Source organism: Gorilla gorilla, chromosome 5 (assembly GCF_029281585.2).
Source record: "Gorilla gorilla gorilla isolate KB3781 chromosome 5, NHGRI_mGorGor1-v2.1_pri, whole genome shotgun sequence".
Lineage (NCBI taxonomy): Eukaryota > Metazoa > Chordata > Mammalia > Primates > Hominidae > Gorilla > Gorilla gorilla.
In genome coordinates this window covers 133874134-133901936 of record NC_073229.2, presented here as the reverse complement: position 1 = coordinate 133901936, position 27803 = coordinate 133874134, and the positions used below count along the sequence as shown (strand labels likewise).

General features: G+C 37.6%; 1 protein-coding gene across 3 annotated transcripts in view; it reads right to left on the bottom strand.

Moving 5' to 3' along the window:
- Positions 1 to 27803, bottom strand: part of FIG4 (FIG4 phosphoinositide 5-phosphatase) — a 132470-nt gene that overhangs the window by 86747 nt on the left and 17920 nt on the right. For 2 of the 3 annotated variants that reach the window (XM_004044513.5, XM_055392091.2), the window contains exons 2-6: positions 21997 to 22095; positions 20605 to 20728; positions 9904 to 10060; positions 4482 to 4532; positions 1872 to 2020 (exon numbers count right to left, since the gene is read on the bottom strand). In XM_004044513.5, coding sequence (XP_004044561.2) covers positions 1872 to 2020; positions 4482 to 4532; positions 9904 to 10060; positions 20605 to 20728; positions 21997 to 22095 — 580 coding nt within the window. The remainder of the gene's footprint in view (positions 1 to 1871; positions 2021 to 4481; positions 4533 to 9903; positions 10061 to 20604; positions 20729 to 21996; positions 22096 to 27803) is intronic. The other variant, XM_055392094.2, reaches the window with a different exon arrangement.

The window sequence follows — 27803 nt, the reverse complement described above, 5'->3', positions numbered from 1 at the left end:
ATGCAGGCTAATCACCAGAAACTGTGAATATGAACTGTTAAGTTACATGGCAAGAAGAAATTAAAGCTGCAGATGAAGTTAAGGTTCCTAATCAGGACCTTGAGATGGGAAAATTATTCTGCATTATCTAAGTGGGTCCAATATAATCACAGGGTCCTTGTAAGTCAAAGAGGAAAACAGGAGTGTGAGTGTCAGGTAATGTAATGTAGCCTTAAAGATGGAAGGGAGCCATGAGCCAGGGGATGAATGCAGCCCCCAGAATATGGAAAGGGCAAGAAAACTGATTCTCCCCTGGAGCCTCTGGAAAGGAATACAATCCTGCTGATATGCTAATTTTGGCTCACTGAGACCCACTGTGGACTTCTGTAAGATGATACATTTGTGTTATTTTAGCAACTAAGCTAGGTAATCTGTCACAGCAACAAGAAGAAACTAATACACCCTGTTATTCATATCTATCAAGTAGAATTGCTCCAGAGATGGCAAAAAATTTAGTAGCATTGGAGGCTTAATTCACATCCCAGAACAGATATTCAAATTCAGATTTTGGATGGCATGTGGGGCAAATTTAGTGATACTTTCAGCTTTTGTATTACAAATTGTGACATTCAGAAGCGTTGCAAGCAAATATTCAAACACACCAGTTGTCTTGCCATCTACCTGTCTCTAGTGGTATGGCTTACCACCAGATTGTCTGAACCAGGGCAAATGTATGTGATCTAATGATCTGGGAGTAGGGAGGGTGCCCTGGGTTTGACCTTAGCTCAAGTGATAATCAAGTAAACTAACAAGAGTCAAGGGGAATGCCAGGGATAAATTCAGTTTAAGTAACAGCCTAAACCTTTTTAGAGTTGATCACAACCTTTGGCAAACCATTAACAGAACACAGCCTCTTTTTGAGAGTGCTGCAAGGGCAGATCTTCTGGGACTACTTTAGATTGGATTCTACCTCTGCACCTCTGCACCCACATGTTCATCACTATCATTTAAGTTGCACAGAGCAAGGAGCCCAAAGACACTATTGACTTACTTTCCACAGTCAGCTGAACACAACTAAAGTGTCTTAACTATTGAAATGCTTCCCTTACAACATTCATACTAGCAATGCCTCTAGCTTTACAGTGCTAGACCAACCCAAAAATCTGGCGATAAAGGTATTGTGTGACTGGTTTAGTCCAGGATTTCAGGGGCACCCTAGATGAGGCACTGAGTGGTCCCACAGTGGTCCTACAGCAGTCCTGCAAAGGCAAGACCTACGCAGGACTGATGGGTCAAGCTGGGACCGATCAAAGTAATAACGACCTCTGACCTGCTGCATTGATTCCCTGACATGGCCGTATGATCTTCATTTCCAGGCCTCCGTTTCCCACTTAGTCTTTAATTCTATAAAACTAGCATTATACCTACTAAGCAGATTTTTTATGAGGATTAGAGATATTACATGTAAATGTCTAGCACATAATAGGCAACCCATGGTAACTCTTTTTCAAAACTCAGACCATAACAAACTGGTCTCTGTGAAGGAAAATAAGTAGTATGTATTATCTAATATTAAAAAAAATTATCCATGTAAACTTCACCTCTGCACACCATGTAAAAGTCTAGGCTTGAATGTATTCAATAAAAAGTATGTGAATAATTGCTAGAAAATGTCAGCATACAATTTTGTGGCTGGCCTACAAATGAAACCACATGGTGATTAATATCTCTATAAAAATGAATTGATCAACTTCACATATCCAAAACAACCCCACGTAAGGACAAACAGCAAAGAGGGATGGACAAATATGAGGGAAATGTGAGTGAATTTAATAAGATATCACTTCATGGATACCACATTAATATACATTAGATATATCAAGACCACCTACCGCTTCCACCTTGTGTAATTAATCCTTCATCTTCAAAGATGTCAAAGCTCTCTTGGCGATTCTGGGTCGTTTCTGACTTTAACATCTCCAGGGGCATTCGCAAGACAGTGAGATTATATTGAAGTGAGTGGGACAAATCATAGCTGTAACTGAGAACAGAATTGAAACTTAATAAGAATTACAAAAGCAAAGCATATTTCATGGTCTTGGCGCCCATATAGAATTAAAATCTGTGAACTAAATTACTTAGCACCTATTACTTTATTTGGAAGCAATGCTATTCAAATAAGCACTGTAAAACACAGCAAAATATAAATGTAATTGGAAATAAAAACCTCACTGCATGACTAGGCATCTGCATGACTGGAAATATACAATACAATGTCAGTAACCTACATTATTTGATTTGTACAATGTGCATTTTTTGCTTCATACTGAAATCAGTCTAAGTTGATGGTCTTGTGCAAACAGGGTCACACCTTCTATGAATCTGTATGGGGTTTTATAGATCTATAATATCCACTGCAATACTGCATAGTTCTGTACCCTAGTTTACCCAGGAGCAAAAATAATTCTATTAATTATTAATGGTGGTATCATAACTGACTTCATAAAACAGAAATAAGCAAATAATATAGGCCATTACAGTGAAACATGTTTTAGAAGAGTAAAAGGCATTTCAAAAATATAACCGTCTCTGTGCAAATTAAATTTCATTACAATTTTGATCTCACATAATACCTTTTAAATAAGCATCTCTAGCTCTCTCTATATATATAGCTAGAGATATTTTAAAAGTATCTATATATAAATATATTTATACTCTATATTTATATACGGTATTTATATATGCATACTCTATATAAATATGCATACATAAATATGCATATATACATAGTTGTGTATATATACTATACTATATATATGTATAGTGTGTGTGTGTATATATATTTCTTAAGTGTTGAGGGGGCTTTCCAGTTTTTACTAGAAACTCTAAAGGAGCCTAGCTATATATTTTTAGCACAGAATTTCAGAAGGTATTTTGAATATTTTATACAAATTTGTTTTTAAAGTATTTTAGTCATATTTTAAAATGGTTACAATTGTGTCTGGAGAGTCGCACACATTATTTTAATTATTATTTATTCATATAATTTGATTGAAATTGATTTGTTTCATCTGTGAAGTTCAATTGTATCACATTTGCTTGATGGATTCATTCATTTTAACAGCATCTAATCTCAAAGGGATAAAAGCTATATTAAGAAGTTGGTTTCTGATTTTTAACAATCAATTATTTCTACTTAAAACAATTCCTTTTTTCTAGAGAGTCTTAAGAATATATTACAACCTTTTTAAAAGCCTACTTATGAGGCACAAAAACTTTAACCTACATGTATTTACTTATAGAATGACTTGATCACAACTCAGTATAAAAATACAGACAAAACTGAGAAATATGAAGAAGAAGGCCATTTCTAACAATAGCACTGAGCTTCAATAATAATTCACAAACACTACAAAGTTAGGCATAAAGACTGAAAACTAGAAGATGGCGAAAAATACAATGAAAATATACATTCAACAAACGTGTGTGGAAGTAAAAACTATTTCTTTAGGAGCCCTTCACTCCATTTCTGTTAAAATAATCAACTTCCTTTAGGTTTGCATCAATAAAGACATAATTCACCCCATGTAGTAGACATGTTTTTCTTTGTTTCATAAAGAAATGGTTAACTATATTAATAATTTAAAATAATTTTTAATGCAAAGCACCCTGTCAGTAGTATGTAACACCAACAGCTACAAATGCTCTAGGTCCTCCTTTAGTCCTTATGACTCAAGTCCTTACTGTGTTCTATTTTTATTTTGGATATTACAGCTGATAGAATTTTCCATCTATCACAATAATTGCATCTATCAGGCCCACATACTGGTCACATCAATGGTAGTAAAATACTTATCATGATGCTGTAATAATCTACTTGCCTGTTCTTCATATCAATATTTGGGATGTCCCTGGATTATCTGGTTTGCTTGTTTGGGCTATTATAAATAGAGAAGCAATAAATGTCTCTTTACCAATGGAGAGTTGTATTTTTGCTCCTGGTTATTTTCTTAGGACATATTTTCATATATGTTCAATGCCATATTCCTTCTCAGGAAACTGTTAATTTACAATGCCACCAGCAGTACATCAGTATTGCAACACTTCTTCCTATTTTTAATTTATTTTTACCCAATTTTGCCAGATTATTTACTAAAAGTTGAACAATGAAATTGTTACAACTCTTATTACAGGCTGAATATAAATTTCATTTTTGTAATTTAAGATTACAAAATGAGAATATTTCTTTAAAATACATTAAGTCCTACCTAAAACAACGATGATTTTTATAATGAGAATAAATATCCTTTAATTTATCCATTTGGATTTTCAAATATAAGATTTTTAAAGGGAAGAAATAGCTATATTTTAATGCTTTTAGATAAAACAAGTTGACTAAAAAGAAACAGAAGTACTACTATGTTCTCATTCTGCTTTTACCCGCTGGAAAATAATATAAAAGTTTATGTGATTGATAGGAGCAAAACTAACCTCACACTTACCTAAAGTAAAAATTGCTAGATAGGTCCACATTTTGAAATATTCGTAGATACCTAAAAAAAAAAAAACAAAGTACATTTCATTTGTCCAATACTATTATTTCTCACAGTTTAACATGTACCCATATGTACATTTATATTTGTAAATATGCTCATTAAAGCTAAGGAATTCAAACCATATCTAGAATAGGGATTACATCCAAAGCAATTCTAGGTCTGTTGATCATCCCTTTGGAGACCTTTAACTTTATAGTTTGGCTGTTCCTTACCACTGATTATGCCAGTGAGAGGCAAAGTCGTGCATCTACATGTAGGGGGCACAGCAGACTTTGGGCAAGACAGAAGTAAATGCTGTTTTTGCTTTTACAACATGCTTTGCAAATGCTTTGAGGATGGAGAGAGGAGAGCAACAACAACAAGTGCAATGTGGGTCACCACAATTTTAAGTTGGTAAGTTTTTACACCAAAAAAGGTATAGAATAAAATGTTCCCATTTCTGTCACTCATGATTAATAAGTGTTCACATTTTAAAATATCTATTTCAACCTTTTTAAGATAAATAACAAACAATTTAAAAAGTTAACATTCCCTTTAGACTTCCCCAGTCCGGTTCTCTCACTCCAAATGCAACCATTTTCCTGTCACTGATGTGAATCCTTCCAGTCCATGCATCTCTTTACTTTTATCACATTAGAGTCGTCTTTAAATAATACATAGCATTATATTGTATATCTAAAATATGTATGCAAATCATTACAAACTTTGTATACTGTCCTACTTTTTTCACTCATTTTTTGAAACCTAGTTACGTTGAAAGTTATAGATTTACTTGGTTCACTTTGTAATCAATGTTTGGTCTTCACTATATACAGTCATCCCTCGGTATCTGTGGGGGATTGGTTTCAGGTTCTCCCTCAGATAACAAAATCTGCAGATGCTCGAGTTCCTGATATAAAATGGCATAGTATTTGCACATAACGCACAATACACATCTTCCTGTATACTCTCAATTACCTCTAGATTACTTATAATACCTAATACAATGTAAATGCTATGTAATTCTATAGTTGTCATACTCTATTGTTTAGGGAATAATGACAAGAAAAACATCTGTACATGTTCAGTACAGACACAATTTTTTTCAAGTATTTTCAATCTGTGGTTGGTTGAAGTCACAGAGGTGGAACCCATGGATAAGGAAAGCCAACTACACATGACACACTTTATTTATCCATTGTCTGCTGATAGACCATTAGGTTCTTCCTAGTTCTCCACTATAAGATACAATGGTGCCAAGAGCATCCCATGCATGTTTTCCCATACACATGTGCAAGAGTTTCTCTAGGGCAGATACATGGAAACAAGAACCACTGTGCACTGTAGATAACGTGCATTTTCAATTATGCTGGAATTGCCAAAGTGTTCTTCTAAGTGGTTAAAATATCACTCCAACTCACAGTGTATAACTCATAGTATACAACTCATTTCCCACATCTCTGCTATAATTTGATGACAGCAGATATTCTGATTATTCCCAAACTAATGAGAATAAAATGGTACCTTTTTAATTTGCATTTCCCAAATTACTAGGTAAGGTTCAGAATCTCTACTGTGAGCTGCCTGTTCCTTTTAACCATTTTTCAGTTATGTTGCTTATTTTTTTCTCACTGATTTGTAGAAATTCTTCCCACATTCTAAATAATAAATCATTGTTATATGTTACAAATATCTACTTTCAGACTGCTGCTTGTTTCCTAAAATTTGTCTAGATTACAAATACATTTTGAATAATTACAGTATCAAATATAGCATTGTTTGCCTTATGGTTTACGCATTTTGTATTTTGTTTGTAAAATCCTTTTCCATACCAGGATTATAAAAATATTTACCTTTATTTTCTTAAAATTATCTTTGTACTTCTGGAATTGCTTCCTGAATATTATCAGAGAATGGAATCAAATTTCATTTTTGTCCAACTAGAAAACCAACACTATTTATCCCATCTTTTCCCCCAATGACTTGTAATGCTCACTCTATCATATTCCAGTTTGCCACATAAAATGGATCTTTTTCTAGGCTTTCTCATTGACCCCCATCAATTCCTCCACCAATACTTAGCAGTCTTATTTACTATAGCTTACTGCCTGATTATCTTAATTATTATAGGTCTTACCATCTTGTTGACTTTATCCCTTCTTGTTTTTCTGGTTTAAATTGTCTGGACCATGCTTAGACATTTGCTTTTCCATATGACTTTTAAAATCATGTCAAGTTCCATTCTCAAAACATGCTCTTGGAATCTGGATCAATGTTACATTAAATTTATAAACTGGCCAGGCCCTGTGGCTCATGTCTGTAATCCCAGGACTTTGGGAGGCCGAGGTGGGAGGATTGTTTGAGCCCAGGAGTTCAAAACCTGCCTGGTCAACACAGAAAGACCCTATTTCTGCCAAAAATACAAAAATTAGTCAGGCGTGGTGGCATGTGTCTGTAGTCCCAGCTACTGGGGAGGCTGAGGTGGGAGGACCACTTGAGCCCAGGAGTTCAAAGCTGCAGTGAGCCAAGACTGCACCACTGCACTCCAGCCTCGGTAACAGAGTGAGACCTTGTCTCAAGAAAAAAAAATTATAAATTAATTTTGGAGAAAACTAACATCTTCAAGATATCAAGCCTCATCCATGAAAAAGGGACATCTCTCCAATTATTTAGAGATTTAAAAAATCTTTTAATAATGTTTGAAGTTTTTTCCATAAGGTTTTGGATAGCTTTTGTTATATTTATTGGCAGGTACCTTATACATTTTCTAGTTCGTTACTGCTAGTGTGTGGAAATATTACTGGTTCCTGTATGTCTTACATGTTGATCTTTTCTTTTTTCTTCTTTTAACCTTTTTTTTTTTTTTTTTTTTTGAGGCAGCGTCTCACTCTGTCACCCAGGCTGGAGTACAGTGGCACAAACATGGCTCATTGCAGCCTCAACCTCCTGGGCTCAATCCTCCCACCTCAGCCTCCCAAAATGCTGGGATTACAGGCGTGAGCCACCATGCCCAGCCATCTTTTCTTAGTCACCTTACTGAACTCTTTCATCAGTTCTGAGAATTTGTAGATATTCTCAAATTTTCCAAGTAGGAAATGATGCTGTTTGCATAATGACAGTGATTTTTCTTTTCAAGCTTTATGCCTTATTTTTCTAGTCTTGTGGCACTGCCTAGGGACTTTCAGTATGAGGCTGAATGTTAGTAGTGACGGCAGATACCTCTGTATTGTTCCTTACCTTGATTAAAAGTAATGCTTTTAAAGTTTCACTTCTAAGAACAATTTTGGATATAGGTTTTTAATAGGTATCATTTATAAGATTAAGAAAGTCTGCTTATAGTCCTAGTTTGCTAAAACCTGTTATCACAAATGGGTATTGAATTTTGTCAAATATGTTTTCTGCAAACATTAAGAAGATAATTTTTCCAGCAATATTTTAATGTGGTGAACTGTTCTAGTAAATTTTCTAACATTGGTAACAATCATACATTACAGAGATAAACATTATGTATGAAATGTTTAATAGTACTGTATTTTATTTCCAAATATTTTACCAAATAGTTTTGCTTAGATACACTATTGGATTATATAGTCTTATAAGTATTAAAAGTTTTTCCTAATTAGTAATATTACTTCAGTTTACCTATGAAAAACTATTAATATAATTGTATCTTATTCTGAGTAAGTCCATTTACTACATGTTATTACTCATAATTTTACTCTTTAAAGATATCCAAATCACTGTATACAACAACATAATTTGTATTAGTACTCTTGGCTAAAGTATCATAAAGATGAGACTTATAAACAATACTAACTTCTTGAACTTTTCCTATCCCTGGATTCGCATGGTCTGGTCAATCTGATTCACTTTTAGTCAATACACTATATAGGCCTTTCTATCAGCTGTATCAGATATAACTTTTTTCAGTTAGTGCAAGACAAAGGTCTACTCTGATAAACTGTACTTATCCTCAAATGAAACAAATTATTTTCTAATAACCCTCTTCCAAATCATCATCAAAAGCAACTTCACAAGGGCCCAGAAAACCACTGTCTAAGATGGTCTCAAGCAACAGGGCTGCATCACCTTTAAATTTTGGTTCATGTATTGGAACACTACAAAAGTACAGGATATAATTAAAATCTAAACTGTTACCTATCCTAAAAACTTATAAATATTTCTTTGTTCCATCTTAATCTTCATAATATTAAATCAATTCAACCTTGACAATTTTATCAATTTGTTAATAGCTTTTCCCATGTTTCCAAGGTTCCAATAATTCCTCCAAAACTTTTGAACATTTCAGATATACAGGAAAAATTGCAGGGAAAAAAAAGTACAATTAACACCACTATGCCCTTCTTCTGAATTCACTTTTAGCGCTCTCTCCTTAAACACATAAACAAATATTATCTCTCTTTAAATATACAAGTACATTTTATTTTTCTAAACCACTTGACTGTAAGTAGCAGACATCATGACACTTCACTCCTAAATATTTTAGCATGTATCTGTTATAAACAAGGACAATCTCCTCAGTAACCGCAAACCATTATTATACTCCAAATTTAAATACTGATTCAAGATCACTAGTATGTAGTCCACACACAAACTGTCCAAATAAAGCCCTTTAGATCTTTGTGTGAGGATGTGTGTACAAGTACATGCACTTTTAATCCAGGATCCGACCAAAATCTGCATTTAGTTGTCACGTCTGTTTAAAAATCTGGAACAGTCCTTTGTTTTTTGTCTTTGATGACTTTTACATTCTTTTAAGAATCTAGGCCAGTTATCTTGCAGGAAGTCCAGTGGTATGTATTTATCTGATTATTTCCCCATGCTTAGATTCAAGTTAAATATTTTTAGCAATATTTAACTACTAAGGTAAACTGTGTCCTTCCCACTAAGAGTCAAACAATGTCAGTTTCGTCTCATTATTGGTGATGTGAAGTTTGATTATTTGGATAAGAATGTCTGCTGTTTTTTTCATCATAAAAATACTTATTCCTCTGTAAATAACAAAGAGATCCATGGAGTTTAAAATGTTGGGACTATGTGATTATTCTATTCCTCAATAACAACCTCTCACCTAATAGTAGCCATTGTTGATTCTTGCCAATTGCTATAATGGAGGTTTTTAACAGCTCTTAACAAAAGTTCTAAAATTCTGAGCCAACATTTGATCTTTTTACATAACATTTGTAATATCTAAACTGTATTTTATTTTCTACCTGATCTACAACATTAAAAAAAAGGACTTGAGCCTGGGAGGCCAAGGCTACAGCAAGCTATGACCATGCCATTATATTCCAGCCTTCCAGCCTGGGCAACAGGGCAAGACCTCGTCTCCAAAAAAAAAAAAAAAGATAGTTCCCACCATACATACCTAGCTTCATCAGGATGAGTAACCCGTACAGAATCATTGGGTATATAGATCATATTTGTATCTTCGACCTTATAGATTGCATGACCTCCAATATCCGCCATCTTCCTCCTTTTAGTTATTAACACAATATAATAGCCTTCTAAGAACCTGACAAAACCTATGCAACAAAAAATAAAGAGAAATATGCTTTATAAACTTAGTAATGGCTTTTAGATGCCTATTTAAAAGGCCAAAGACCTTTGATACATTTCTTACTTTATTATTTCTATGATTTATAGCCATACAAATTTTCAGGTGTCTTAGAATTATTCTCTAAGACTATCTATACTGACATTTATCTCACTTAAAAATATTACTCTAAACAGAGCCAAATCATGAGTGATCTCCCATTCACAACTGCTACAAAGAGAATAAAATACCTAGGAATACAACTTACAAGGCACGTGAAAGACCTCTTAAAGGAGAACTACAAACCACTGCCCAAGGAAGTAAGAGAGGACACAAACAAATGAAAAAACATTCTATGCTCATGGATAAGAAGAATCAATATTGTGAAAATGCCCATACTGCCCAAAGTATTTATAGATTCAATGCTATTCTCATCAAGCTACCATTGACTTTCTTTGCAGAATTAGAAAAAACTACTTTAAATTTCATATGGAACCAAAAAAGAGCCCGCATAGCCAAGACACCAAGACGATCCTAAGCAAAAAGAACAAAGCTGGAGGCATCACACTACCTGACTTCAAACCATACTACAAGGCTACAGTAACCAAAACAGCATGGTACTGGTACCAAAACAGATATAAAGACCAATGGAACAGAACAGAGGCCTCAGAAATAACACCACACATCTACAACTATCTGATCTTTGACAAACCTGACAAAAACAAGCAATGGGGAAAGGATTCCCTATTTAATAAATGGTGCTGGGAAAACCAGCTAGCTATATGCAGAAAACTGAAACTGGACCCCTTCCTTACACCTCATACAAAAATTAACTCAAGATGGATCAAAGACTTAAATACAAAACCTAAAACCATAAAATCCCTAGAAGAAAACGTAGGCAATACTATTCAAGACACAGGCGTGGACAAAGACTTCATGTCTAAAACACCAAAAGCAATGGCAATAAAAGCCAAAATTGACAAATGGGATTTAATTAAACTAAAGAGCTTCTGCACAGCAAAAGAAACTATCATCAGAGTGAACAGGTAACCTACAGGATGGGAGAAGATTGTTGCAATCTATCCATCTCACAAAGGGCTAATATCCAGAATCTACAAGGAACTTAAACAAATTTACAAGAAAATAACAAACAACCCCATCAAAAAGTGGGCAAAGGATATGAACAGACACTTCTCAAAAGAAGGCATTTATGCGACCAACAAATGTATGAAAAAAAGCTCATCATCACTTATCATTAAAGAAATGCAAATCAAAACCACAATGAGATACCATCTCACACCAGTTAGAATGGAAATCATTTAAAAGTCAGGGAACAACAGATGCTGGAGAGGATGTGGAGAAACAGGAAAACTTTTACACTGTTGGTGGAAATTAGTTCAACCATTGTGGAAGACAGTGTGGTGATTCCTCAAGAATCTAGAACCAGAAATACCATTTGACCCAGCAATCCCATTACTGGGTATATACCCAAAGGATTAGAAATCATGCTACTATAAAGACACATGCACACATATGTTTACTGCAGCATCATTTACAATAGCAAAAACTTGGAACCAACCCAAATGCTCATCAATGATAGACTGGATAAAGGAAACGTGGCACATATACACCATGGAATACTATGCAGCCATAAAAAAGGATGAGTTCATGTCCTTTGCAGGGACATGGATGAAGCAGGAAACCATCATTCTCAGCAAACTAACACAGGAACAGAAAACCAAATACCGCATGTTCTCACTCATAAGTGGGAGCTGAACAATGAGCACACATAGACATAGGGAGGGGAACATCACACACCAGGGCCTGTCGAGGGGTGGGGGCAAGGGGAGGAAGAGCATTAGGACAAATACCTAACGCATGTGGGGCTCAAAACCTAGATGGTGGGTTGATAGGTACAGCAAACCACCACAGCACGTGTGTATACCTATGTAACAAACCTGCACATTCTGCACATGTATCCCAGAACTTAAATTTTAAAAAAAATTACTCTAAACAATTTAATTCACTCATTCCTCTTAGTCTCACTGCAAATAGGACTGAGGTGCCTTAAGCACAAATAGATATAAGATTAAGAGGAGTTGTTGTTCCATGGGTATAGAGCTTTAGTTTTGCATAGATGAAAAAATTCTCAAGATCTGTTGCACAAGATGCATACAGTTAACACTGCTGTACTGTGCACTTAAAAATGATTGTGACAGTAAATTCAGTTTTTTACCAAAATTAAATATATATATGTAACACACACACACACATACACACAAAGGATTATAAAACTGAAGAGGAAATTACAGTAAAGGAAATAATGTTTAAAAACATAGTAAGATGAGTCCAAGAATAAAAGTTGTACATAAGAATGCATCTTAAGATCCTATGTACTATTCCCCACATTTGGCTCTCCATTTTCTAACAGATAATGCAAAGAGGAACACACATCCAATTATACCATGCACAGTGGCTGAAAGATAAAAACTAAACCACTACTTGGAGAAGCTACAGTAGTTACAAGAACTGGGAGACAATTTCAGAGTGAGTCCACATAAAAAGATATGTGCTGTAGAGAACAACCTCAGGAGAATTCTCCACAATGTCAAGGACACATTTCTCAATGCTGTTTCATATGCCAAGGCACAATTCAATAAATGTCATTCTTTACAAACTAAAAGAATGCTAGCAAGGTACACAGCTGAACGGAGGTCTAATTTCATCTGAAGATAAAAATCTAAGTATCTCTGGTAACATTTCCCCAAATGTGTTCTCCATGAAATATTAGTTAATGGAATCCCAGCGGGGAGAGGAGTGGCAGTGAGCAAATAATACTGGACTAAGAAACTTAAAACAAAAATCCTGAGAACCTTACAGGACTGTGCTAAAATACACTGTGAATCTTGATGGGAGATAAAAACCAAGTGCCTTTCCAGATTCATTTGTTCATGGAACCTCCTCCCACCCCCTGCCTTAAAACAACAACAACAAAAACCAATGGATATACGTTCTGAGGAACATATTTTGGGAAATATTGCCCAAAAGAACAAACTTCATGGACTCTTGATAATTAATGTCAAAAACCAATTTGAGCCAGCTTAAACTAAAAAAAGGAATTTATATTAAGGATCCTGAAGTGATCCATTCCACACATGGGAAACAGTGTGACTGGGCCTCAGAAAAAGCCTAGTCAAGATGTCTCTGAACATCTACTCCATTCTTCTCTCTCTCCATAGACCAAGCTCCTCCACTTCTCTGGATCATGTGGTAGGAAACACAACTGCTGACAGCTCTGGGCTTTCCATCCAAAACCTTTACTGGGAAGAAAAGGACATTTTTATCAAGTTCAATTTCAGAATTCCTGGGGAAGAACTTGGACTGACCCAACTTGGGTCAGGTGCCCAGCCCAGGACCAATCAACTATGGCCAAAAAATAGAATCATGCAGCATTGGAAGCCATTTTATATGATAACTAGGTGGCCTAGATGAGGCCAGGGGACATGGTGCCAGTTCCCTGGAAAGTGAATAGGTTGGGCAAACAAAACAATGTATCAAGTAAATTACATATCCTTCATGCAATCTTCCACAAATATCATTTCTGATAGTTCAGTTTTTAAATGAATATTGGAGAGTTATAAATAGAGTTATATTTTATGTCAGATCATTAGAATATAGAGGTTCTATATTGGTGACTAAAGAAAGAGCCATATACATTAATGTTCAGCAGCATTATATTCTCAGCAACACACTAGTTGCCATACAATCTTGGTCAAAAACTTTCAGGTTCCCTGAACTTTGCTTTGGGAGTTAAAACTAACTTTCTTGGTGGTGGGGAAGAGGGGACACTTCTGAAATAGCAATGCAAGGAGCTCAGCAGACTCCTTCCTAGGAAAACAACCATAACTAGTAAAAATAATAAAAACAAAGGAAAACATTAAAAGTTTCTGGAAACTGCCCTAAGGGCATACAGAAAGTGGAGAAACATTTATCCAAGAAAATCTAATAAATCTTGTTAAGAACAGCAAGTCTGTGGCATTTGGATCATGGCCTGCTCCCCTTCCACACTGCCTCCCAGTTCAACATGACAGGATATCTACTCTGGGCAGGTGCAGCCAAGAAGGCAGGGCTCCTTCCTCTCTCTCCAGCTCCCAGTCTAGGACCACAATTGCTGCTCATGAGGGGTAGGCCACCAGCTTTTCTCATCCCCACCAACTCTGTGTTGTAAAAGCTCTATTCCAGGCAAGCATGGCTAAGGTCTGGGCTCCTTCCTTCAACCAAGCACCGACTCACATGGTAGAGGCTCTACTCCAGGCATGTCAGGCCAAGAACACAAGGTCCCATCCCTGCCCAGCTCACTCACTCACAGGGCAAGCTAGATACAGTCATATACAGCTGTCTTCTCATCAGAAGCAATGAAAGCCAGAATGAAGAGGGATGCCATAAAGTACTAAAATATATATATATATATATAGGAATCTTATATCTAGCTATCTTTCAAAATGAACTTTCTTACACATACATTCTCTTTGTTTCTCTCTCTGTATGTGTGTGTGTGTGTCTCTCTCAGAGTGTTATAGTCTATAAAGTCTAAGCTAGGATCCTGGTGCTCTGTCTGAATTTTTGCTCTAGAATTGGCAAATACCTATGATCTATGTCTTGTTATTCTCAGCTGATGAAAAAAGAATGACTAATTGAATACATTAACATGAATGAGCTGAAATCTATAATGGAAAGATGCCTCAAGAATCTTATCGGCCATGCCACTGCAAAAAAAATGCTATTAAAATAATGAAAAATATTTGTATTTTAGAAATCCACAAAACACAAAGTGTTTTTTAAAAAAGGTTAGAGACTAGCCAAAAATGACCTCACTGAAGTTGAAGGACACAGGAATGGGAAGGAAGGAAAAAATAAAAGCTGATGACAACTTCACTAAAAGCAACTTAGGAAGTAGTCATCCTTTCAGAAATATAAAACTTACAAAAGTAAGCATTTCAGAAGCAGCACACACACCAAAAAACTTAAAAATGGAATGTAATTGGGATTAAATAATAAATATTTACAAGATAAATTAGTTTTCCTTTTATTCTTGCTGTATATTTATTTTTTAGATAAAAATTCTTAGTAATAATTTCTCTCAACCTGCATTCTAATTGAATTTTAATTTTATGTTTTTAGCGCCAGGCTATTTATATCATTCTACACTTCCCTTCATAATTTGTATAAGGGAAAGTAAACATACTGCACAAAAGAGACACTCTTCTTCCAGCACAAATGGCTTCAGTATATTATAAATGAGATTATTTTCCACTTCCTTGTTACTACCAATTGGAAATGTCTCTCAACAATTAAAGGCTTCAGTTTGGCATAGACATCCACCAAGAATCAGCCTGTTCATCCCTCTAACATGATGAACACCAGAACAAGTTTCTTCATCTTCATTCTATGTACTTCTGACCCCAGACCAATTTCACTGAGTACTTTCCAGAAGACAAGATGATGGTCGTCATGCAAAAGTGATTTCTCTCTCCAAAATAAAAAAGGCTGTGTCACTTGAGAGGGAAGCCAAGCAAAGTATATTAAAAAGGACAATATGAGAGAATGTAGTAGTATGCAATTCTGGTGGCTGGAGAGGACCCTCATCAGCCCACTAACAGGGAATAGTGTAATATCCTGTATGGGGGGTCACCATGCCAGTCAGCTATTATCTTGAAAGCCTCCAGTGAGAACAGCACTCCAGCAGAGAAGGACCAAAACCCCCCACAAGGTACCCAGTGCCTTTGTACAACAGAGCTCTCTGGAACCAAAGTGACATCTCTACTATCAAATCATATTGCCCCCTAACTAGTCTGAGACTCACACTTTTTTGGTGTTTTGACTGTTATCTTGGATCTGCAGTCTATTTGTAAGGGTATTGTTTTAAATAATAGCTTAGTCCATCACAGTGTACCGTATTGACGCTTCTTATTTTGCCACTCCCCTTCAACATACTAGAGGCTTAGAAGAGTGTCATCTGACAGACGACAGTGGCAGAAAAAGGACACGTACCTAAGGGCTATGTATCAAAAGGAGCTGGGATGATAACAGAACTGAGTAGTATGGACTATAGGTCATTCCATTCATGTGCCCTAGGACCACATAAAACAACTTAGTGATGGATGCTCATGATCCCATCCAGTGGTTTCCCAAACTTCCTGCTGGCTGTCAAATAACAAAGGAACAGATCACGAATTGGCCAGGCAGCTACAGGACTGGATCAATCCGTTTATAGCAAGGAAAACCCTCTAGGTCAGTAATATTCAAAATATGGCCTAGGGACCAGTGCTGGTCTGTGAGCTTTCAGAACTAGCCCATGAAAAGACAAGTAAACAAATTGAGAGGAAGGATTTAGAAACTTTAGAACAATTTAGATTGCTCCACAACATCTGTGTGCATGATCAGTGAATCTGCCCTCACACAGGGCATAGACTAGTTTGGATAGTATTAAACTCGTGTTTTAAGTCACATGTGGTGTTGGTCTGCAACATGTGATATATGTGAGGGAGGGGGAGAAAAATGGTCCTTTATTACAGATCCTAGAGAAGTATTGTTCTAGATTCTCATGACATGTGTACTAAATAAACCATGACAACAATCCAAAACATTCCAACAAAAATATTTTCCACCAATTCAGCATGTTCAAAAAGTTAGTGAAGAAAATATTTTAGCCACAGAATAGAACACAACCATTCTAGTCATTTCACACGTGTTATTTTAACAACTAGACTACACATTTTTCAAAGATAAGTATTTTGTGTTAATAATTTCAGTATCCACTACATTTCTAAGCTTGTACTAGAAAAATCATAGACTTTCATTACTCCCTGTTTACTTTTCATGGATTCTTAACTTTATTTACATGACTGAAGTAGGACACATAAGGCACATTTCCATAAAAATACTAAATGTTTACCAGTACATTATTGTCTTACTTTACTTGCAGGTTAATCTTACAGTGACTTCACCATACATGCACAGTCTCAAAGCTAAAAGGGCTCTAACTTCAACAAAAATAGCTAAGAATGTCACCTTTAAAAGGAACGTGGAGACACCTTCAGCCCTCACCCAGAGTTTATTAACCAAAACTTGTGTGTAAATTAAACGTCTGGTTACAAACTTGGTTATCAATTGATTCAAAGAAAAGTTCTAGTTTTACAAGCTTGGTTATCAATAGATTAAAAATGAGGCTAGGAATATGCTAAAAGCAAACATGTCAAGAACAATAAAAGGTGACCAAAGTATTTAAAAAAAAAAAAAACAGTCCAGCAGTCTAGAGGCCATTTAATGTAAAGTCAAACAGCCCAATACAACTCTGGAATATCCAAGGACAGCTATTTTTAAACACAGTTCAGGCTGAGCACGGTGGCTTATGCCTGTAATCCTAACACTTTGGGAGGCCAAGGCAGGAGGATTGCTTGTGCTCAGCAGTTTGAGGACAGCCTGGAAAACAAAGTGAGACCACCATCTCTAAAAAAAAAAAAAAAGAAAAGAAAAAACATTAGCTGGGCGTGGTGGCATATGCCTGTAGTCCCAGCTACTCAGGAGCCTGAGGCAGGTAGATCATTTGAGCCCAGGAGGTTGAGGTTGCAGCGAGCTATGATTGGCCACTGTACTCCAGCCTAGATGACAGAGCAAGGTCCTGTCTCAAAAAACACACACACACACACACACAGACACAAACACACAAAACAAAACCCACACAGTTCAATAAGTGATTTTCACTTCGTTACATTTAATCATCAAGAAAACTTCAATTTTGAAAAATAAAATCTGGCCAATAAGGCATTCAATAGTATATACACATTACGAAATGCCTATCAAAAAAGTTGTGGCCAGGCATAGTGACTCACATCTGCAATCCCAGCACTTTGGGAGGCTGAGACAGGCAGATTGCTTGAGGCCAGGAGCTTGAGATCAGCCTGGCCAACATGGCGAAACCCCATCTCTACAAAAAATGCAATAACCAGCCAGGCATGGTGGCGCACACTGGTAATCCCAGCTACTCGGGAGGCTGAGGCACGAGAATGGCTTGAACTCGGGAGGTGGAGGTTGCAGTTAGCCAAGATCGTGCCACTGCACTCCAGCCTGGGTGACACAGCAAGGCTCTGTCTCAAGAAAAAAAAAAAAAAAAAATGTAATAAGGTATCAACATTTAAGCTTAAACTATTAAGTAACTATTATTTAAATTAGAGTCTACTATATTTTAAACACATTTTATTTACAGTATCAGTATTTTTTTCTTAAATTTAAAATATAAGCAGGACTGAAAGTGGAATTTAACATACTGGCATTTATGGCATTTAAGCACATGAACTCACATGACACATACAGACATACACATTCCCACAAATGCTCATCCATTCAACATGTAACCTCAAGGGCCTTCTCAAGACTAAGCAAAAGGCATAGAAAAGGGGCCAGGCCTGAGGAGAAGAAACCAGTCATGTTATACTACTCTTTACCTTCCCCTGCAGCCACCTAACACACAAAATGAGCCTAAAGGGATTACGTATGAAGAGCAACGACAGTATTCTTAGAAAAGCAAACTCCAAGGATGGCAGAATATAATCAAAGTTTTCATAGACATACAGTCACAAAATGGAAAGTGCTAAACAGAAGACCCAAAATAAGAATCTGAAAACACATAGCATAGTCAAGTCCATATTAATTTTGTTAATATCTGTAGAAACCACTGATATGGTTTGCATTTGTGTCTTCACACAAATCTCATGTTCCATTGTAATCCTCCATTGTTGGAGATGGGGCCTGGTGGGAGGTGCCTGGGTCATGGGGGTGGATGACTGAATGGTTTACAACCACCTCTTTGGTGCTGTTCTCGTGATACAGAGTTCTCATGAGATCTGGTTGCTTAAAAGCATTGCTTAAAAATGTGTGGCACCTCCCCCACCCATCCTTAATTAAGCTCCAGTAATCTAAGACACACCTGCTGTCCCTTCCCCTTCTGCCATAATTGTAAGTTTCCTGGGGCCTCCTAGAAGCAGAAGCTGCTATGCTTCCTGTACAGCCTGCAGAACCATGAGCCAATTAAGCCTCTTTTCTTTATAAATTACCCAGTCTCAGGTATTTCTTTATAGCAATGCGAGAACGAACCAATACAACCACTTAATATTACACACAGTCCAGTAGGTTTAAGAAACACAGAGATAATTTCCTAAGTGTTTACAGAAAAAAAGACTCAAAATAAGGTGCTGGCAGCAGAGATGCTAAAATACAATAGCCCCCTGCTTTGGCTTTCAAACCCCAAAGCAATCTGGCCTTGCCTGACTACTCCCCAGCATTCCCAGCACCTCTGGGTACCTTCATGCATGTGCCTCTGCTGTCACCCTTACTGGAGTTCCCTCTTTTCTTCTCTGCATTTATCCATACCTTGTTCCTCCTTCAAGGTACAGCTCAAGTCTCATCTACTATAGGAAATCTTCCCTGGCCATTCCAGGTCCAAGTAATTTACCTCTTCTGTGACCTCCAACACCATTTAATTCATACTACACAGCTTGGCTCTTACTTATAATCTTAGAGTTGTTTTATGTACATTGGATTTTGTCCTCTGCCACAGACCAATCAGGGACAAACCCATAGTACAGTAAAGACAGGTTTATTGATCCACCACAAGGAGGGACAATGCATATCAGAGAAACCATGGAGCATCTTGCTAAAGTAAAGGAGTTATTACAGAATTGGGGGAAAGGTGGAGCTTAGGTAAAATTTAAATGAAGAGGCTCAAACCAAAGCAAGGTGATATTTAAAGAGATCAATATCACGTTTGGACTATGAAGTAGACCAAGGGTCCTGTTTCCTTGAAAACAACAGAATCATCATATCTATGGACTACTGTGTTCAGAAATCTCGTCTCTGAAGCTCTGCACCTGAGTTGGTAAACCAAAGCTGCTTCTCTGTGTCACAGTGACTTGGGTTGTCCAAGTAAATGTGGGATGTTTTATCTTACTAACACAATTTCAAACAGTGAAGTTTCTGATGGTCTGTGATTTTAGAAACCAAAGTTTCTAAGTGAGTAAAAAAAAAAAAAAAAAAAGCAGTCACCCAAAGAAGGGGGTTATGACATTTTATAACTATAGACTAACCTTAGGAGAAATTCCTATTAATTTTAAATCCAGTTTTACGTGATTTGTTACTCCAGCTGATGAATGGCAGGGTGGATGTTTACAGTCCAGTCCAAGCTAATTTTTACTTTTTCATTCATCAATGAGACAGACAGCAACCTCCTCAAAGGCCAAAAACATTTTGATATTTGTTTGTATCCTAAATAAAACTGAGCAGTGCTAAGTGCATAAGCAGATGCTACAGAAACGCTGTTTGCTATCTGATTGATGGATAATGAAGTTTTAAATAACCAAAGCTACAGGTAATTATAATTTTAAAGCTTTATAGCCTTATAAACTCCTTTAAGTAGTCTATGTAGAGAAAACAAAAACAAAAAACAAGAGATTGTAAGAAGGAGGGCAGATTTCTTACCCACAACACCAAAAGCTGAAACCGCTCGAAATAAGCCCGAGGATCCTTTCTGTCCCATCTTTGTTCTATTTCCAAGATCCAAGCGGCCAAGAAGTTCCCTTACTTCTTGTTGAGTATAGACATGCTAAGAATAAGCACATTTACTCTGTAAGGTTGTGCTTAGACTTTAGATTATTTATTATTTGTGCCTGAAAGTTAAAAAGTTACCTACAAGCATCATCAGCTATTTCATACAGAAGTATATAATAGTACACAAGTAAGCTACAATTTTAAAAAGCTAACAAGTTCTTTAACATTAGCAATTAAGGTTGGTTATTGGATCATGCTGCTATACTAAAAAAAGTGTCCAAACCTTATACTCTAAACCAGAGATGCAGAGATTTAAGGGATCTACAGGTAAATTTCAAGAGTCCATGAATCCCTTAAAACTATGTGCAAAATTTTGAGTAAATGTGCATCTTTAACGAGAAGGCCCATAGATTTTCTTAACATTTCAAAGGGCTCTCTGACCAATTGCTCCCATCTCTAAATAAAGCCAAGAACCATTACATTATATTGTTAAAAATGCTCAGATAGGTGGGGAGCAGAATGGACCCCAGGAGTAGCATGGGAAATCATAACAAAGAATTTATCTAAAATTATTACAACACAGAAAATAGTTTTGTTACAAGTAGCTTAGTGAAAATGGATTCCAAACTGTAGTTACTACATATTTGAGAAACCAGGAATCTTTATGGATTCCGAAATATTCACAGACAGGAATTTCAACACAAAAGATAACTTGAGTTCTTTTGTGTGAAAAGTTAAACTTAACTGTTCAAACCACCATATAGTATTTCACTTTTGACTAACAGCTTCAGGTTTTTGTGCCATCTGAATTCCAGCCTCTGTATTCTTGACTCTGGATAATCTAACTCTGGATAAGAACAGCTTAACATTTCCTTAGTGTATAGCAAATCATCAGTAAAGGTCCTAGAGGTGATTTTTAGGAGGAAAATAAAGTCTGTAGCATAGAAGTCCTCCCTGACTTCAAGTAGCTTGATATTAAAGAACCATAACAGATTGTCTCTTCAGCAGATGCAATATTAAGTTACGCTGAATCCTTAAAATGTCAGCCCTCTTTAAGAAACAATACTCATTATCTTATCCTAAGAGTGTGTTTTCGAAAACAAGTCAAAACGAGGGGCAAAGTATAATTCTGGCATACTTCTTGACACCAGTGATTTCTAGAAATCAGATTGGAGATTCAAATTCTAGCCAACCAAGAAAAATAACGGAAACTTTTAGATTTATGATAAAAATAATATATCACTAAAAACTGTAAGGATATTTCATGTCCTTTAAACAACAGGTATGAAAGTTTTTTTGCAGTCAGGTTTGGAGGATACTTACCCTGTCATCAATTATGACCAAATCTTTTGGTTCTGTTCTATCAATCTTCAAGACACGATATTTCGTTTCTGCATTATTGCTCCCAACTAGAAAGTATCTCTATAAATAAAAAGGAATGTCTTTAGTTTATCAAGGCATTTTGCCCTATACACATTTTATACCACTTCAGTTTTTGAAATTAAATACATTAATAAAGTCAGGTTACTTTTTAAAGAAATATTTCTGTTATGTATAACTGGCAGATTAAAGAAAAGCTGACTCCAAAAGGTCAATTTTAAAATTAAAATATTCCTAGTGGTTTCATGATAAAGATCAGTCTGATGTCTGAAATGTGCCCAGTAACCAGGTCAGATGAATTTAATTGTCATAAATTTAGAGATTAATCTAACTGATTGGAGGCTGATGTTTAAGCTTTACCAGGAAGAAGCTCTGGTAAAAATTCGAAAGCTCAACATATAATTAGGAATGCTTAGGCAATTATAGCTACTAAAGTACTGACAGCTTATCAAAAAACTACTTACAAATTTTCATAAATGTCTGCAAATGTCTTTAATATAGTAACTATAAAATCTACCCCAAAGTCCCATAAATGATTAAAATGGTTGTCCTTCCCAAATGACCTTTTATAGATAAGCTACAAGAAATTATCATCATTCTTTCTTTCCTAAAACAGTTCCTTGGAGCATTCTGACTAAACACAATCACATTAGTCTTATTAAATAAATACTGGAGGGGTGCTGGGCAAGATGGCTGACTAGAGGCAGCCAGGCGGAACAGCTGCCACCAAGGGACCAGGACAACTGGAGCACTCCTAACAGATCTTCAGAGGGAAGGCACTGAGAGTGGTGGAGGGAAGACACAGAAGCTGGGCTGAAGAGGGAGGAAGCTGGGAACCCTGCATGGGACTACCATGCACTGGCATTCATTCCTGGCCCCCAGTGACTCTGGGGGAATGGGTGAGTTGAACTGGTAAGGAGAAACTTACTCTCGCCAAGGCTTCTGGAATCCTGACAGAAGGAGACTCCCTGACCATCACAGACACTCGAGTTGGCAGGAAGAGCTGCTCAGAGAAGTGGTAGGGGCAACACGCTGGCTTATGCAGAGCCCAGAGGGTTTGGTATGGGAGCGTTTGTAGTGGAGCACAGCCAGGGACACTCATCCCCCTAGGGTTGACTTGTTCCCATAGGAGACTTTAGCCCTAGGGGAACTGTCGGACCTGAACTCTGCAGGGCGCTCTTGCCCATCAGACTGGACAGTCAACCTGAGCACCCCTTGGTCTGCTGACCTCTCTCCCAGGGCCCCAGCCCTGCTTGCAGGGAAGCCTTAGGTGTCCTGGGGGCCTGCATCAGAGACCCTGTGCTGGTGGACTGGCACCTGATTGGTGAAGAGCTCTAGTGGAGTGACCCCCACGGCCACCCAGCAGCCCACCCTCTCCCTCCCTCCACTGCAGCTTCCCGCAGGCTCACCGCCACTTCCAACATCACTCTGCCAACATGTGTGTGCATAGGTGGGTTTTGTCTTCCTTGCCCTACCAGTGCACGTGTGCGCATGTACCCTGTCCTGCCACTGCTGCAGTTGGGGGTGCAATCCACCTCCCTCCTTCAGCTGCACTGCCATGGCAGCTGGAGCCTTGGTGGGCACAGAGCCGGCCTGTCCCGTCCTCATCCCACCCCTGTGCCAACGCTGCCATGGGAATGAAACTACGCACAGAGGCCAGTGGAACTTCCCCAGCCCTCAGTGACCACCACTGCCTGCAGCACACAGAGAGTGTATATAGACCTGCACCTACCAGTGCCCTGCCCCTGTGCTAACAGGATCACCATGATGACTGCATGCACAGTCACCAGCAGGGCCTCCCCCGCCCCCTCAGCCATGCTGCCTCTGCTGCTGCTGTGAATGCCCACATGGAGGCAGGCACCTGCTGGCACCCTGCTGCAGCCACCATGCCTTCGCTGCCACTGGCACATGCGAATGAGGACATATCCCACTGCCACCACACCATGAAATGCTTTGGCTGACACCACCCATCAAAGCATAGTGACCAGCAGTCACTACACGTTGGCACCCTCAGCGCATCGGATACCTAACCTCGAGGAGCCAGAGAACAAAGTCAGAGCCCAATACGAGTATTCCAGAGTTAGAGCACACAGTCCAGGAGTTGGCAGCTGAACGTTGGCCCCCTATAATCTTCCAGAAACAATACCTGTCGACTGAATCCACCTGATCCCACAATCGAACCCTTAAGGTCATCAAATAGGATAAAAGAGAAAAAGGCCATATAAAGGTCAACAGCTTCAAAGATTGAAGAAACATTAGCCCACAAAGATGAGAAAGAACCAGTGCAAGAACTCTGACAACTCAAAAAGCCAGAAGTGCCTTTTTTCCTCCAAAACAACTGCACTATTTCTCCAGCAAGGGTTCTGAACCTGGCTGAGATGGCTGACATGACAGAAATAGAATTCAGATAGGAATAGAAATGAAGTTCATTGAGCTACAGGAATATGTTGAAACCCAATCCAAGGAAGCTAAAAATCATGATAAAACATGACAGACAAAATAGCCAGCATAGAGAACATTTCTGACCTGATAGAACTGAAAAACATACTACAAGAATTTGATAATGTAATCACAAGTACTAATAGCAGAACAGACCAAGCGGAGGAAAGAATCTCAGAGCTTGAAGACTGGCTTTCTGAAATAAGACAAGAATAGAGAAAAAAAAAGAATGAAAAGGTATGAACAAACCCTCTGAGTAATGTGGGATTATGTAAAGAGACTGACTCTACGACTCACTGGTATACCAGAAAGAGAATGGAACCAACTTGGAAAACATATTTCAGGATATTATCCATGAGAAATTCCCCAACCTATCTAAAGAAGCCAACATTCAAATTAAAGAAATGCAGAGAACCCCAGTCAGATACTTCACTAGAAGATCATCCCCAAGGCACATTATCATCATATTCTCCAAGGCCAAATGAAAGAAGCAATGTTAAAGGCAGCTAGAGAGAAAGGTCAGGTCACCTACAAAGGGAAGCCCATCACTAACAGTGGACCTCTCAGCTGAAGCCCTAAAAGCCAGAAGAGATTGGGGGCCAATATTCACCTTCTTGAAGAAAAGAATTTCCAACTCAGAATTTCATATGCAGCCAAACCAAGCTTCGTAAGCAAAGGAGAAATACATCCTTTTCAGACAAACATGCTGTGGGAATTTGTTACCACCAGAACTGCCTTGCAAGAGCTCCTGAAAGAAGCACTAAATATGGAAAGGAAAGACCATTCTCAGCCACTAGAAAAACACCCTGAAGTACACAGACCAATGACACTATAAAGCAACCACATAAACAAGTGTGCAAAATGACTGCTAACATCCTGATGATAGGTTCACACATATCAATTCTAACCTTGAATGTAAATGGACTAAATACCCCATTTAAAAGGCACACAGTGGCAAACTGGATAAAGGACTAAGACCCATCAGTATGCTGTCTTCAACAGACCCATCTTACATGCAATGAAACCCACAGGCTCAAAATAAAGGGACAAAGTAAAATCTATCAAGCAAACGGGAAACAGAAAAAAGCAGGGGTTGCAATTCTAGTTTCTGACAAAACAGAGTTTAAACCAACGAAGCTTTAAAAAAAAGACAAAGAATGGCATTACATAATGGTAAAGGGTTCAATTCAACAAGAAGATATAACTATCCTAAATATATATGCACCCAACACAGGAACACTCAGATTAATAAAGCAAGTTTTTTGTTTTTTGTTTTTTTTTTGAGATGGAGTCTTGCTCTGTCGCCCAGCCTGGAGTGCAGTGGCGCAATCTCGGCTCACTGCAAGCTCCACCTGGGTTCACGCCATTCTCCTGCCTCAGCCTCCCGAGTAGCTGGGAATACAGGTGCCTGCCACCACGTCCAGCTAATTTTTTGTATTTTGTTTAGTAGAGACGGGGTTTCACCGTGTTAGCCAGGATGGTATCGATCTCCTGACCTTGTGATCCACCCATCTCAGCCTCCCAAAGTGCTGGGATTACAGGCATAAGCCACCACACCCGGCCATAATAAAGCAAGTTTTTAGAGACCTTCAAAGAGACTTAGACTCCCACACAATAATAGAGGGAGACTTTAACACCACACTGACAATAGTAGACAGATCATCAAGACAAAATTAACAAGGATACTCAACATCAGAGCTGAACTGAAGGAGACTGAGACATGAAAAACCATTCAAAAGGTCAATGAATCTGGCAGCTATTTTTTTTTTTTTTGAAAAACTAATAAAGTATATAGACCGGAGGCTAGACTAGTAAAGAAAGAAGATTCAAACAAACACAATCAGAAGCAACAAGGGGGATATTAACGCTGACCCCACAGAAATACTAACAACCATCAGAGAATAGTATGAACACCTCTATTCACATACACTAGAAAATCTAGAAGAAACAGATAAATTCCTGGACACATACACCGTCCCATGACTGAACCAAGAAGAAACTCAATCCCTGAACAGACCAGTAATAAGCTCTGAAACTGAGGTAGTAATAAATAGCCTACAAGCAAAAAATGACAACAACAACAACAAAACAAAAATCCAGGTCCAGACAGATTCCAAGCTGAATTCTAGAAGATGTACAAAGAAGAACTAGTACCATTTCTACTGAAACTATTCCAAAAAAACTGAGGAGGAGGGACTCCTCCCTAACTCATTCTATGAGGCCAGCATCATCCTGATACCAAAACCTGTTAGAGATACAACAAAAAAAGAAAACTTCAGGCCAATATCCTTGATGAACACCAATGCAAAAATCCTCAACAAAATACTGGCAAATCGAATCCAGCAGCACATCAAAAAGCTTATCCACTACGATCAAGTAGGCTTTATCCCTGGGATGCAAGGTTGGTTCAACATATGCAAATCAATAAATGTGACTCACCATATAAACAGAACTAAAGACAAAAATCACATGATTATCTCAATAGACCCAGATGCTTTCAATAAAATTCAACATCCATTCATGTTAAAAACTCAATAAGCAAGGTATTGAAGGAACATACCTCAAAATAATAAAAACCATATATGACAAAAACCCACAGCCAACATCATACCAAATGGCCAGAAGCTGGAAGCATTCCCCTTGAAAACTGGCACAAGACAAGGATGTCTTCTCTCAACACTCCTATTCAACATAGTATTGCAAGTGCTGGTCAGGGTAATCGGGCAAGAGAAAGAAATAAAAGGTATCCAAATAGGAAGAGAGGAAGTCAAACTATCCCTTTTCGCAGATAACATGATTCTATTTCTAGAAAACCCAACAGTCTCAGCCCAAAGGTTCTTAAGCTGATAAACAACTTCAGTAAAGTCTAAGAACACAAAATCAATGTGCAAAAATCACTAGCATTCCTATACACCAACAACAGTCAAACTAAGAGCCAAATCAGGGGCAAACTCCCATTCACAATTGCCACAAAAAAGAATAAAACACCTAGGAATACAGCTAACTAGGGAGGTGAAAGATCTCTACAAGAACTACAAACCACTGCTCAAAGAAATCAGAGATGACACAAATAAATGGAAAAACATTCCATGTTCATGGATAGGAAGAATCAATATTGTGAAAATGGCCATACTGCCCAAAGCAATTTACAGATTCGATGCTATTCCTATTAAACTACCACTGACATTTTTCACAGAACTAGAAAAAACTATCTTAAAATTCATATGGAACCAAAAAAGAGCCCAAATAGCCAACACAATCCTCAGCAATAAGAACAAAGCTGGAGGCATCATGCTACCCAACTTCAAGCT